The 14843-nt window shown below is 39.1% G+C and overlaps 1 protein-coding gene across 1 annotated transcript in view; it reads left to right on the forward strand.

Moving 5' to 3' along the window:
• The first annotated feature begins 2687 nt into the window (after positions 1 to 2687).
• Positions 2688 to 14843, forward strand: part of LOC102219972 (dolichyl-diphosphooligosaccharide--protein glycosyltransferase subunit STT3B) — a 103686-nt gene continuing 91530 nt past the window's right edge. Inside the window, exon 1 of the mRNA XM_014474542.2 lies at positions 2688 to 3241. Within this exon, the coding sequence (XP_014330028.1) occupies positions 2976 to 3241 (266 nt within the window). The 5' untranslated portion in view covers positions 2688 to 2975. The remainder of the gene's footprint in view (positions 3242 to 14843) is intronic.

The following is a 14843-nucleotide window of genomic DNA, read 5'->3' on the forward strand; positions in this document are numbered from 1 at the left end:
AGGACAGTGGCCCTCGAGGACTGGAGTTTGACACCTGTGGTCTATAGAGTCATGGGAAAAGTGTCTGAATAGAAGATTCAGACACTTTTACCAGATTTTAAAATAAATCATGTGTTTGACTTGCGCTTAAATTACATTTTTCTCGCATACTTTAGCTGGAATTTGACTCTATATTCAACTTGAATTATCGAATCATCTTACAGTAGAGGGACAGTCTATGAATGAATGTCTCACTTTTTCCCTCAAATGTTGACTGGAGTAGTAAAGATGCTTTAGGTTGTGCAGGTGCAGTGAAAGCATCCATTCTCCCTCTGTACCTGATTATTCATGCAGAGTCGCAGGAGGGTCAGTCTTTATCTCCAACGTTCGTCAACAGAGAGTTGGGGTACACATTCAAGAGGTTCCCAGTCCATCACATGAAAAACAGGAGATGCACGGTACAAAAAACAGAGCACAAACACTCGTACAGCAGGTAAGAAGAGACGTTAGGAATAAATTAATATTATTATTGTGAGATAAACAGTGAGGACAGGAACCGTATAATTAAAGTTATTTCATCAAAGGCAAGCCTGGAAGCATTATGTAATGAAATAATTTACAACAAAGTAGCAAAACACATAGACTGATGATGACATGTTGTTCTATAGGTGGCAATCTATATCTAAAGTAAGTTTTACTGGTTTCCAGAAAGGTCTGACCAGGAGCTTCAATACAGAAGCGATTATTTGAAATGTTAGAAAAAAATGTCTCGGCTCAATAAAGGCTTTCAAGGATTGATGAATGGTGCTGTTGTTGTCTTTGCTGTGGGATGCAGAATGATGAAACACATCAGTCTTTCTTACCTTCCAACCACTCACTCCTGAACATCCATGAGCAAGAGAAATATTGCTCTCATGGAGACGATTCATCTTCACACACCTGCCTATTAATGTCAACAGCAAGGGAACTATTATTCGGAGGGTTCTGAGCTCTGACTGTATTAAGCCCCTTGATTAGAAACTACATCAAAAATAAGTGTGATTTGGTCAGGATTTTCTTTATTATAAACTAGAATATTTGTTGTTCTAATAGAATAGTTTAACATATTTGGGTTCGGTGCAATGTCCAGCCTGCTTTGGTTGAGGTGATACACAATGGGTTTTAAGATTTATTTTTCTTTCTTGGCCTTTACAGCACCACCTTCAAAACATCACACCCCATCTCATATTTATGGACTTGGTATAATAAAACTCCTTTAATTCTTTTATGTTTTTCAGTTTTAGAGAGCCACCCAAGATAATCGATAGCCCCTGTCTGGCCACTGCCTTTCGAAAAAAGAAAAAAGAAAAGAAATATAAGAAGCTATCTTTGAATGACGTTATGCATGCCAATCCACAAATGGTCAAAAGTTGTAGAGATGATAAGATAATTCTGAATGAGGTTATGGTCTGGATTCTATGGTGGCCAATTTATGTGTGAAAATGATCCCTCAGGCTACATGAACAACGCTTGCATGAATTGAATCTGATAAGTCCCATCATTGTCGTCTTACAATATGCTCATTCCCACAGGGAAGAAAAATGATTAATGGAATATCCTGGTTATTCAGTATGTTCAGGTAGTCAGATTACCTCAGGTTTATGGTTCAATGACATCATATGCCCAAAGAACACCTGTGAGGTTAAGTGCTATGATCTAGAGTTGACCCTAAGCATGTGGATCACCGTATGCAGAGGGAACAGAGGGTAAATATTTGATCCCCAAACCACATGACCTTCTTCCATTGCTCCAAAGTCTAATCTTTATGCTCCCTATTAATTTTAACATTTTCTCCCCAGGAAAGCCAAACCAATCACTGTTTTTCTAAAGGCAGCAAAACTGTCTAGTTTCAATCCTATCAGTTCATTTTACATGTGTGTAGAGATGTCTAAGTGATCCCTCATAATGATCAGTCATTTTTCACAGCCACATTTCTACCACAAACATGCAGTTTTCCCCATGTGTCCTTCCAGTCGGACAGTTTTTAGCCCAGTTTCACTCAGCAGTCTTTTTGTTTTCTCTGTTTAATGCATGCATGTAATTCTGTTCTGAAATACACCAACATCCTTTCAACAACCACAGGATGTGTATCCTGACATGGTTGGTTAAGAAATGAGAAGTTACTTAAAGCATCAGCTTGAGTTAAACAACTTGCCAGCTGAAAGATGTTTCAAGTCAATTCAAATATAATTTACTGGTCCAAAACAGAAACTAAATTAGTAATAATTAATGAGTAATTATTCAAAATTATCCAATGGGTGGTTCTTTCCTATTTCATTTTTGAAGTCCAGGCATGGACTTGTTTTCTGATTGGCAGTGCATTGTAATATATAAACTGGTATTAATTTTGTAGAAAACACTTGTAATCAAACAAATTTAGAAAATTAATTAACAACATAACATTAAGTATTTAAAACAACTTATTCTTTGTTTATGGAGCCCCTCTATGTGTCAAGAGTTTTTTATTGGGTTTTTTTTTTTTTCATTTTTCAATCACAACCGGCCACGATTTATCTATTCGTCTATTGGATAACTTCTCTGGCAATCTAAGCAAATCTTCTTTGCTATTGGCTGATTAACCCGAAGCCCCGCCCTCTCTTACCTGTCGATCTGTGAAAGGCCACAAGCGCTCCCGCACGCCCCGCCCACTCTATCCCCTCCCGCCTCTTCCCACCGGCGTTCAGTCGTGAAGCGGATTGAACGAGCAGCGCTGGCTCTGTGGCGCAGGAGTATGCGGGCAGGAACATAACGGCTGCGGTAGTCAACTGAAAACACGTTTAAACACACACCGGGAGCGGCTCCGGAGAGAGGAACCCTGAGCACGGACAACCGAGGGGAGTTTACAGCGGTTAAGGAGCGGAGGGAGACTCGGGAGAGCGTCAGGAGGCGGTGGAGGTGGAGGAGAAGTGGGGGGAACGGACGCTCTCTAACGAATCCGACCGACATCGCACGCAGAAATGGCGGAGCACCACGCAGCCAGTGACGGGAAGCACAAGGCGTCCGGCAATTCTGGGAGCTCGGTGCACGGAAACAGCCGATCCGGCGCCGGCGGTGGAGGAGGAGCAGGGGGCAAAGGAGGCCTCTCTGGCGGACTGACACAACCGGCCGGGTGGCAGTCTCTACTCTCCTTCAGCATTCTTTTCCTGGCCTGCCTGGCAGGATTCAGCTCCAGACTTTTCGCTGTGATCCGGTTCGAGAGCATCATCCACGAGTTTGATCCATGGTAAGCTAGCAGATCAGATCGATTTGCAAGTGCTCGCTGTGCCAATGAAAGATGCTTAAGTCGACCCATTTCCCCCCCCCCCTTTTACATAAACATGACGTATAATAATCTCCTTGCATAAGTTACTTTAACAGTGATAAGTTTTTAAACTTATCTTAGATGTTTTATATCCCGCTGGATTCAAACACTTGTTCCCCAGTGATGATCAGTGAAGGGATTTCTGTCTCATGTCCTTGGCACAATCACTTTAATTGTCAGAGGAGCGGAGTGCAGCAGGTATGAGGGATCTTGACGTTTATCGTGATGATCTGGGTAACCAGTCTGGTCCGACTGCATCTTCTGCAGGTTGTAGCACTCATCTGTGCAACTGTGGTTGACGACCGCAGGGCGCTGGAAGGTATGTGGAGTGTTCAGCTGCTGGTACAACTTCGTTGTAGACTGAGGAAGTACCAGCTCTCTATCAGAACTGTTTGTAATTCCTTTCAAACTTAATTAAAGTAGAGCGAGTGAAATTAAAAATGGTTCGCCGAGGGATTATATGCGGGTCGGTGGTCGATATATTTGATCTGGAGCTGGTTATATGGAGGATATACCCAGCTGATGCAGTGTGCACTAAGTTTCTGTGGAGGGTTGAAATTGTCATACTGTTAATAATGTAGATTAATAATATAAATTTATTTGAAATGTCAATTTGTTAAATGCACAACTTAAAAGCAAATATGGAAACTCCATCCATCCTTTTTTAAACACCTGCTTATGCAGCAGTTAGGGACAGGATGTACCTTTGAAAACTCACCTGTTTATTTTCAGGACTATTTAAAACTGACTATGGAAAGCCAAAAGTGCTTTAATCTAATTAATGAATAAATTTTTTGTAATTGTGAAAATTTCAATGAAATGCAGAAATAAATCCATCTATAATTATTTAAATGTCAGCAATTTACTAAATAAGTAAATGTTTAAATTGTTGCAATTCAATGTTAATTTATTTTTACATCATGTTAGTTTTCATAATAAAATTATTTAAATCAACCGTGTGAGTTGTCAAATGCATCCTTATTTTTGATTGGCTAACTTGCAGACCAATCACTTTGTGTCTAATGCTGACGGGCAAAGCTGATCACATAAGATAAAATCATGATGTGCCGCAAAACGTTGTCATGAAATGTTTAAATGACTAGTAAATGTTAAAATTATTGCAATTCAATATTAATTTATTTTACATTGTGTTACTTTCCATCATAAAATTATTTAAATCAGCTGTGTGAGTTGTCAAATGCATCCTTATTTTTGATTGGCTAACTTGCAGACCAATCACTTTGTGTCTAATGCTGACGGGTAAAAGCTGACCACATAAGATAAAATCATGATGTGCCACAAAACGTTACCGTGAAATGTTTAAAACGACAATTTTAAACATTTAATAAATCCAAATTAAGCTATCGCATTCAAACACCTTTGAAACTTCCTTATGTTTGCCTCTTTTGGAGCTCCGTACTCCAGCCGTTGCAGTAATCACAGCAGGCTGTTGACATGACAGCCCGCTGATCCGGTCTGGTGACGCTGCCATCACAATGCAGGATTATTCCTGGCTGTAGCTGTGTCACATGGGCTGTGGGGTGTGGACCGGCGGCCGGGATGCACCGTCACTCCTTCTTGTACTCTGTGGCATTCAGCCATTCTCCATGACTGAGGCATTAATTTATTAATTTTCAAGGACAGGTGCTCAGTCTTGTTCAGCGTGACACTTACCTTTTCAATTATGTTGATAACTTGATTGCACTTTATAGCCCAGGTTTGAAGCCAGGAGAGGTTTCAGCACGGTTCAGGCGATTTGGGTCTGACTTGCTGGGAAATGTGCAGGACTGACCTTTCTTTAATCATGGGTGGTTCTGTGTGTTGCGTCCATTAGTATTCATTAGAAGATATATACATTATATTACCTATGGTATCGTTCCCCATACTTGGCTGTAGTAGCTGCCTTGCTTCAGTTGTAAGGCTGTAAAGTGGTGGCCGTTTCCACAGTTACAGTGCAGCTTCTTGGCAACTTGTCACAGACAGGAGAGCAAAGATTGTCTTTGATACGCAAAAGTTTAAAAGCTTTTAGATGCATTTCTGGTCCAACTCACCTGAATCAAATGAGTGAGTCATTATGATACCTCAACCAAACTTGATGCAATGTAAACATTTCAGGACGGTAGCTCTTAAGTACTTTGAGTTGGAGACCCCTGGTCTAGAATCTGACCTTTTTCTTCATCCTTTTTTTCCCCAAAATGACTCAAGGTTAATCAAATTAAATGGAGAGATTTTTCAGAACTTGCCACAGAATCTCAGATTTAGGTCTGAATATTTTACAGCTTGGACATGCTTGGTATTGCACCAATTAGTTGTAGGTTTTGCTGCATGTTTAAGGTCATAGTTCACAAATGTGCTCAGTCAATGCTTTGACAAATAAAAAAAATCTAAAGGTAGTTTATTACAAAAAGCCACAAACTCTGATGTATGCAATACATCGGAGTTTGTTTGTGGTTGTAACATGAAAAAAATGTGCAAACGTTCAAGGATTGAGAAAACTTTTGTAAGCCACTGTAGTTGCTTTCAGCTAAATCTGAAAAAATATCTCTCTATAGTTTTTCTCCTGACCTGCACAACATGTGCAACCTTGAGGCCACCATCTAAAATTTGTGTTTATTTTTTTTATTCCATGTTTATTTCATGATGCACTTTCCTCCTTGCTGTTAGTGTTTTCTGGAGCTACGAAAAATTGACATCTCTGGGTCTCATAAAAAACTCAAGACCTTTCTAAACAAAGAAACAAAGTTTAGTCAGTGGTTTCTATGGATTGTATGGTATGGTTTGGCGTTATGCTGCATTCTGTTGTGCTGATGAATCTCTTACCTCTTTGACAGCAAGAATAGAAAGTGATGTGATGTACCATCTGCTGATTGGAAGGGGCCATCATCCTCAGACATGCTTGATTGGTGCTGTTAGTTTGGCTGTTTCCCCCCCCCACTTTGTCCACAGATAAGCATCACATTAAACAAGCCAGCAATTTGTGGAATTATGGTTGGATTTAGACACTCTAAAAATGTCAGGCATATTGTACAATGTGCGAACAGCGTAGGCAAGGCTGATTTAGTGAAAGACTGCTTGATGAGTCTCTGGCTGCTCTGATTACAGTCAAAAATATATTTTGTCATATTTTTAATGCTTTTTTTCTTTGGCGAAGGTAATTCCTTTGCAAAGTCATGTCATCGTCGAAAAGCGTAGTTCAGTTTTCTTAAGATGGCTCTAAATTATTAGTCCTTTCAAGGTTTGAGTTAGTGGTTTCAGTGAAGTGTATTGTGTGAAGACGTCGCTGCGCGATGAATAGACCCTGCTGCCAGAAGTAATGCTGCTTTTGTAAGAGAAGGATGTGCTTTGGCTCCTGGATTACAGATTTTTCTTTGAGTTCATCATTTTGTAATGTTTGATTAATAAAAATGCATAAACCTGAGCCGTGTAGCATGGCTTGTAGAAGTTTAAGAGCAAAGTCAAGTTTGCAAATAACTGAATTTCTGTCCAACTGACTTCTTTAAGACTGAAATGAGAGGTAGCAAGTGGATTTAAGAATAGTTCCCCCGCTGATTTTTTTTTTTTTTTTTTTTAGTAATGAAACAAAAAACCTGAAGGTTTGTAAAACTTACTTTTGATAAGTGCCACATCTGCACTGAAAAGTAAAAACACAAATGTTTTAAGGGAAAGCATAAAGTAAAAAGCTGGAATGAGTGACTTGTTTTTGAGAATCAGAGTTGTTGCGTTCACATCTGCTGTCAGTCAAGGTGAATCTGATCTAAAAATGCTTCTCTGCTTTCCCTTAAAGGTCTTCCTGGTATTTTAGGTCTTTTAGCTCTACCGTGGTTTACAGAGATGTTAAAAAGAATCAAGAGTCTTACTGTACTAAGGAACCAGTCAGGAGAATTTCACAGCATTATATTTACACAATGGCACTGTGCTGTTGGGCATTAATGACTTGGGATAATCCTGGACAACGATGATGGTTCTAAGAGGAAACGTTTGTCTGAATACAGAGCAGAGTAGTTTGTCAACTACTGGTTGTACGAGTTTTGACTGTCTCCTGCATTCTTCTTAAACCGAGGGGTGGAGTTTAGAAACAAAGCTGTGGTTGGAAGTTTTTGTCCAACAATCTGTCATACAGCAACAGTCTTCAGTCAGAGTCCTCTTCAGATTCGCTGCAAGACTGACTGCTACCAGAGATCCTTCTTGCCCGCAGCATCACCATCCACAGCGGCTCTTTGGAGGTACTTGGATGATAAAAGTTATGACGACCTTCAATTTCCCTTTGGGATAAATAGAGTATTTTTGAGCTGAATTGGAAGTGATACTGTACGTAAACGTAGAAGCGCACCCTGCGGAACATTTGGAGCGTGCAGCACATTCACATTTGAATCTAATCTGTATTTTTGCTTGTGGATATATTTAACTACTGTCTAAAGGGAGCCTCCGTCACAGTTTTCATCATGCTGTTAGAAAAAGAGGTTTTTATATGGGTAAGGGATATAATGCTATATATCTGCATTATACCCTTTCTCCTAAGCCTTCCAGACATGTACTCCTCCTCCTCTCTCGTTTATCATGCTGTGAGAGCGCATCTGCAGCAGAAAATCTCTCACTGTGAAGTGCATGTGTGAAACACAAGTGGTGGAAAAGGTCTGTATGTAATTGCCAGAGTTTTCTGCTGAATGTCCTGTGTTCATGTTTGACAAGAGCTTGTTGCATGATTTTTAATAACTCTGTTATCAGAACTGGGCAGCTGTTCCACACTTCTTTTTTGATGTTTTTTTTTTATATATAGATTTTGGAGTTGTGAATTGGAAGCTGGTGACATTTGAATTCTTTTTTTTTTTATCTGGAAGCCTGCTCAACTTGATGTGACCACTTAACTGAGATAATTTTCTTACAGCCGAAAGGACAACATCAAAGTATTTATATTTAACGCAATTTAAGCATAGTAAATTTTAGCTAGTGTTTTTGTCACTTATATGGATCTAACATTATTTTTAGAATGTTTTTTTATTGCAGATATTTCATATTGATCTTTGCACATTCACATGATTCTGTCTTCTATTTCTAATACTGTGTATATGAAATGAGAAGAGTGAATTCTGACTCAGTTTTAGAAAATTTAAATTATTTTCTCTTTAGAGCCAAAATGTAAGAATATTCTATTTTTGTATGTGTTAGTTGTGAGGCTTTTCATTTACGTTGAAAGGAGAGATGGTGTCTCACTGCATTCGTTAGCGGGTTTCCCAGCCCTGGTCCTCGAGTCACACTGCCCTTTAGATGTTTCCGGTCTGTAGCGGTCCTGATTCAGACAACTGCAGTTCAGCAAAAAGTCTGTTAATCAGCCATCAGCTGACAGGTGTGCTGAAGCTGCGAGACAGCACATTCAGTTCATACAGAAAGTGCATTTTTACCATTAACCCATATTTCCAGAATGGAACATGTCTTTCTCCTTGTCAAATTCTGAAAGCCTGCTCTCTCTCTCACTGTCTCTCAGCTTGTATGAACTACAGACGGGTCTGGATATGTTGTATAAAATATAGTCTAAGCAATTCCTCCGACTTTGTTTTTAAACACTATTTCAACACTGAAAATAATAAGAATTCAACTTCTTCCCTCCATTACAACTTCCACTCGGAAGAGTTTTGTGAGCTTGTCCTGATGGTTTACTGCGGTGAGTTCAATGATCAGAAGCAAAAAACAGAATTTTGAGTTTCTTACTGGCTTTAAACACTAAAGATGGACCTTCACTCAAGCTTCTGTCACTTATCGCTATAATAAGTGACAAGCATTTATGTTGTCACTGCATCCCAGTTTTAGTATTGCAGATTTACTGTAATACAGGAAACAATTTTATTCACTCATGTAATCAAATATACAAACATTTATTGATGCTCTGGTAGAAAAATAGAATGGGATTGCCAGTTTTTGGCATTGCCAACATTAACAATTAGTATGTTTGACCATTTACAACGTTTAAAAATGTCTAAGCACCACGATGCATGAAAAATATGCTGCAGGTTCTGTGAAAGTGGTTAAGATGAAATGATTGTTGTAGAATGAATAACATATTGGTCAATCAGTTGTGAAATCCCTGGTGTTTTACAGCAAAAACTCTGAAATAGCACAGATGTATGAAAAAAAAGTATGGATGATACTCAACATTGAGAAAACAGATGAAGCTAGGTGAAGCCAGTTAAAGGATAATTGGCAGATTTATTGATCTCTGATCAAATGAGACCAGCATACTTCCAGTTCCAGCAAAGGACCTCAGTCTTCTGGATAGGAGTGGACATTACATTTTTAAACGCAACTTATAATTATATTGTTGTTGCAAAGCTGGGGAGAGTTGAAATCCACGACATCTTGCATCCACAGCAGATTCTGCAGCGTTATTAAATGGCTTTTTGGAATAATTTCGAACAAGTTGTGTTGAGTGCATTTTATTATATGGTCTGATTAAAGGAACTGTTACTGTTCTCTTATTTATCTTACAGCACAGCCACAGCCTTTGGTGGGCTATATTTTAGCTGAGCTGTTATTCAGCCATTATTTCCTAATAGCATAGTTGTATTATTTTAACAGCATGTGTACAAATATAGGTTAAGTTGGCTTTACTAAAGTGCTCATGTAATTGGAACGTAATGAGCCATGTTGGGCCGCTGTCTGCATGACTTAGCAGAGCGAGCGGCCTGCCTCATGATTGTTTACGGGAATAATTGAATAAAATTCAAAACGATTGCCAGCAATTTTTATTTTGAATGCTGTTTGCTTCAAAGACGCATCTTTAATGACACTAAAAGTCTGGTCAGTCATCATCGTCCACTGCAGGAAACCAATCAACCAGCGTTTAATTAAAGTATCTGGATGGAATGAATTACTTTTGAAACAATGAAAAAATAATAGCAGAAAATTGTTTCAATATGTGACCTGCAAACTTAAAAAAAGCCGGGGACTGTATGGAAGTACAGTATTCCTTTGACCCATAGCAAAATGAATAAAACAGATGACAGAATATTTAATTTTTATTACGTTATTAAAAAATGGACCTAGCTGCAGCTCCTGTTATTGGTGCTGGTGAGAACTGAATTTATGATATAGCTGCGATGCAAAACCCATGCATAAGCCTGCCAAGTGTGAAGTGTGGGTGTAGTTATATGAGGTTAAGCTAAGGGCAAGTAAGATTGTTGTCCTTTCACCATCTGCTCCTGTAGTATCTTCCAGCTGCACACTTCCTCACCAGGCAGCATTGTTTGAAGCCCCGAAGCCATTGGAAGGATGCCGAAAACAAGAGTGCCATTTCTCTTCTTCTTGTTTCTGCTTTTCAACTTGCCTGACTTTACTTGTTCATCTCTTTCCTTTTTGTTTGAAGATTTAGGCGCAAGATATTAATTTACTTTAATGAAGACCTGGAAAATATATCAAAGATTTTTGCTTTTCTCTATAATTTAAAGTCCTGATCATTTGGGCTGAGAGCTTGAAAAGAGGGCCACTTTTAAACTGACATATATTAGACACCAGCAGCAAGGCCCACATTTTGTCTCCAGACATTGTGTAAACTTTAGTGTTACTCAAATAAGTAAATGCTATAAAAAAATGAGTCGGTGAGGAAGTGTTAAAAAAACAAAACATTCTTCCACCAAAAAATAGGCTAAAAATGAAATCTTTCTACTTTGATTTCTTTGCCCACTCTGATTCAGGTTTTAGCCAAAAGCAGACTGTAAAGGCTTCTGTGTTTGGTGCTGCACTGACACCTGGAATAGCAGCAGTTTACAGCATTTAAATTCAATCCTACGACTTCATGAAACACTTTCAGTTTACGCCTTTGCAAGGATTTTGAAACGTCTCTTACAGGGGTAATGAATTATTCTGTGCTGCAGAAAATTGCTAAGTGCTGTGAAAAGAAAATCTCCTTGCACGAAATGTTGCGCCTCAGCTTTTTTTTTTTCTGAACCTGAATAATTAGTGCGAGTAGCCCCCTCCTCCTTCTCTCCACATTTTATTTTTCTGTTTTTTGAAATGCACAGTATCATTTGAATATCCTGGGAAGGGCTGCACAACATGTGGGGCTTGCACTATTGTTTAGGAAAATGAGAATACAGTTTTATCTTCCTAACTAATGGAAGGGTTCAGCAGGAATCGTTGTGATACTGTAAAGCAGTTTCTCAAATGACACCCCACTGTATAATACTTGCATCTGCCTGGGAAGGCCGATGGTGTTCGCTTTTTAATCTCGTGTTTTGGCATTTTACCATTTTCCATGAGATTCTACCCATTTTTTTATATTTAAAGATTAATACTACTGTATATATATATATATATATATATATATATATATATATATATATATATATATATATATATATATATATATATATAAAGATTCTAAAAACACATTAATAGTTTTGCAACATTAATCTGTTGTGTTTATTGACAGTAGACTCCTGGCTCATCTTAGTTCAGTTTTTTTTCTTTGGAAAATGACATAAGGAAGTAGATATTCTGTGGTAGCACTAATACGGTTTCCATCCATCCATCCATCCATTTTCTAACACCCTTGTCCCTAGCGGGGTTGGGAGGTGCGGTGCTGGTGCCTATCTCCAGCTAACGTTTCGGCGAGAGGCGGGGTTCACCCTGGACAGTTCGCCAGTCTGTCGCAGGGCAACACAGAGATAATTTATGCTTAGGGAGAATTTAGAGAGGCCAATTAACCTGACAGTCATATTTTTGGACTATGGGAGGAAGTCCAAAAATATGAGGGACCCAGAGGGAACCCACGCATGCACAGGAAGAACATGCAAACTCCATGCAGAAAGACCCCAGGCCGGGAATCGAACCCAGGACCTTCTTGCTGCAAGGCAACAGTGCTACTAACTGTGCCACTGTGCAGCACTCGTACGGTTTCCACTGTGTGGATTAATGCATATTATACACCCAAATATGGTTCAAACCTTATTTGGTGTTTGAATCATTAAGATATACAGTTATAGATTTTTCTAAAAAGGATATCAAGTATCTGTACTTTTAGCTATTTAGCTTTTCACGGCTCCCTAACCTCTACAAATACCAGAGGTCCATAGTAGTTGAAAACGGGCCTAACAGTGTAGTAGCATTGTCTCGTCGCATGTAGCATGTAGATGTAACTGAAATAATTGTGGTGATGCAAACAGGATGTTGTACCCTTTAATTAAAAAACAGTAGTTATGAGCTTGGATGTGATGATGATTTTAGTTCTGTATGTTTTCTGACCACTTGGGGCATATACGATAAACAAAAATCAAACATTCTCCATTTTCAGATGAGGCTCCCTACTTTAAAGTTTTATCCCATTGTGTGAATTAGGTTTTTATCTTCCAAACATGCGGTCTACATAACATACCCATCAGTGTTTACAGTCTTAAAAGTCAAAGAGGCAGAAAAGTCTTGTTTACTTGGAAACATTTGAGTTAAACACTACTTTTGCAGCTTTTCCAACGTGACTGGCGGGGTGCAGCTCCAGCACAAAACTGTTGGAAAATGTCAGGAGCAGCTAAAATAAAAACTTTTGTAGCTTCAGGAAGTGAGGAGAAGGCTAGTGAGGGAACAAGCAGGCGGTTTCCAGGACTTGTTGCTGGCAGGTGTCTGTTGAGGCAGGGCCACATTAGCATGTTCATTGAATCATAGTGTGACGGGGAGGAAAAAGGCCCGGAGTTGCCCTGAAGCTGTTGTAAAACATCAGGTGTTAGACTAATGCCAGTTTGGAGAAAGCCGTCCATTTTGTAGGAAATTAATGACTGCGGTAAGAAATCGACGTGTCGAGCTACTTTCTCTTCCTCGTCTAACGTTTGCTCCCTGCTTTCACCTCAGCCAAGAGGCTTCATGTCAAGCCCCTGCTTCCTCGGCAGGGTTTCCCAGGAGAATATTGTCAGACATGGCAGCGGGGTCTGTGAAAGTGCAGCATGCTGCAAATGTGAAACGGAGAGCTGATCCAGGCAACATGGTCTCATTTGAAGGAAGCAGCATCTGGCCAGGGGAAGCCATTATAAAAGATTAAGGATTATGATTTCAGTCTTATTTGCTTTAGTGATCAAGGTTTTCTGCTCTCCTTTGTATTCGGTGCGAACAACCTTAAGCAAGCTACTTTTCCATGACTAAATAATCTTTCATGACCTCCCTTTTGTGGTTATCCTCTTTACTGTGGATAATATGACCAAGGTTGTGAGTTGAGCTCCTCAGCCAGGTTTTTCCAACAGCTATTAAAGATCTTCTACTGTACAAAAATGAGAGGCAGTTCTCCATTCATTCAGGCTGAACTGAAGAGGATGTCCTAGTTTTTTGCTCTTGATTTGCCTGCTAGTCTGTGTTCTTGATGACGTTTTTCTGAAAGCCTCTGTGCCGTTGCCACCTAATAAGGGGTACAGTTCCAGTCAGAGGGTTTACATGCACTCATCACGGGCATTTGAGATATTCATCTCCTAATTACTCAGCTTTACTTTTGCGAGGGTGGAATAATTAATTAAAAACTACTTAAATGAGTTTAAAAAAAACAGGATTGGGGGTTACATGTTTGAATTTATAATGGATTATTCTTATTCAAACAGGTTCAGAATTGTACAGGCTATGGCTATGCTGCAATAAATATTTGTATCTTTAGGGATATAATCAAAAGCAGTAGATTGTTTAGTTTATTGATTGAGCTAATTTTATGAAGTAGCCATTTTGATAGTGTGGGATTAAGATTGTGCTTTGAAACAGACCAAATGCATACTTGAATTTTAACAATCTATAAAATATTGCACCCAAGCAGTCCTTTGCAAATATGATTGTGCAGACATTAGCATTGCTGTATCATTTGGGATTTAATGTACATCATGCAACTCGTAATCTGGTTAAAATATTATGTCTACAAGTAAATGTCTAACCCCAGCTGTAGAAGTCTGAGGTCTAATATGGCATATAGTCCAGCATGTTGGTAAGATTGTCTTCCAAAATTTTAACTTGGGTGTATTAACCCTCATCATAAACATGCCTGGAGTGTTGCTCCATGCTTTCATGCATGTTTGAGAAATTCTTGAATTTCCCAGGGCAGCCATTCATTAAATGCTCTCTCCCAAATTGCCATCTTCCTACTTGGCTCCTTCAGACTAGCAGCAGTAATTAGCAAAATCCTGGTGGAACTGAGCATCTGCCTGGTTCATCATGCAAACTACTTAGTCCATCGCTTCTAAGAACGTTTACTTGCATAATGGAAAGGCATTGTTCTGATGACGCCCTGAAGGCGGAGTGTCAGTAAGAGCAGGTGCTTCTTAAAGAGACAGTCTAATATGAAGGCGTCAAATTGCGACCTCAAATTTTTTTTATGTCATGTTTGACATGCAACATTGCTATAACAATTGAAGATAGTTACTAGATTGTGCACCATATGGTTGGATAACACATAATACTGCCACTTTAAAGCAATGAAAGTGCTCTCTCAAAGACTGCCATAGAATTGAAGGTTTATTTAAATTTTTTTTTACAGTCAGGCGTACGAAGGAGAGCTCTCTTCTGATAGTTGGTG

Source organism: Xiphophorus maculatus, chromosome 13 (genome assembly GCF_002775205.1).
Source record: "Xiphophorus maculatus strain JP 163 A chromosome 13, X_maculatus-5.0-male, whole genome shotgun sequence".
In the NCBI taxonomy this organism is placed as follows: domain Eukaryota; kingdom Metazoa; phylum Chordata; class Actinopteri; order Cyprinodontiformes; family Poeciliidae; genus Xiphophorus; species Xiphophorus maculatus.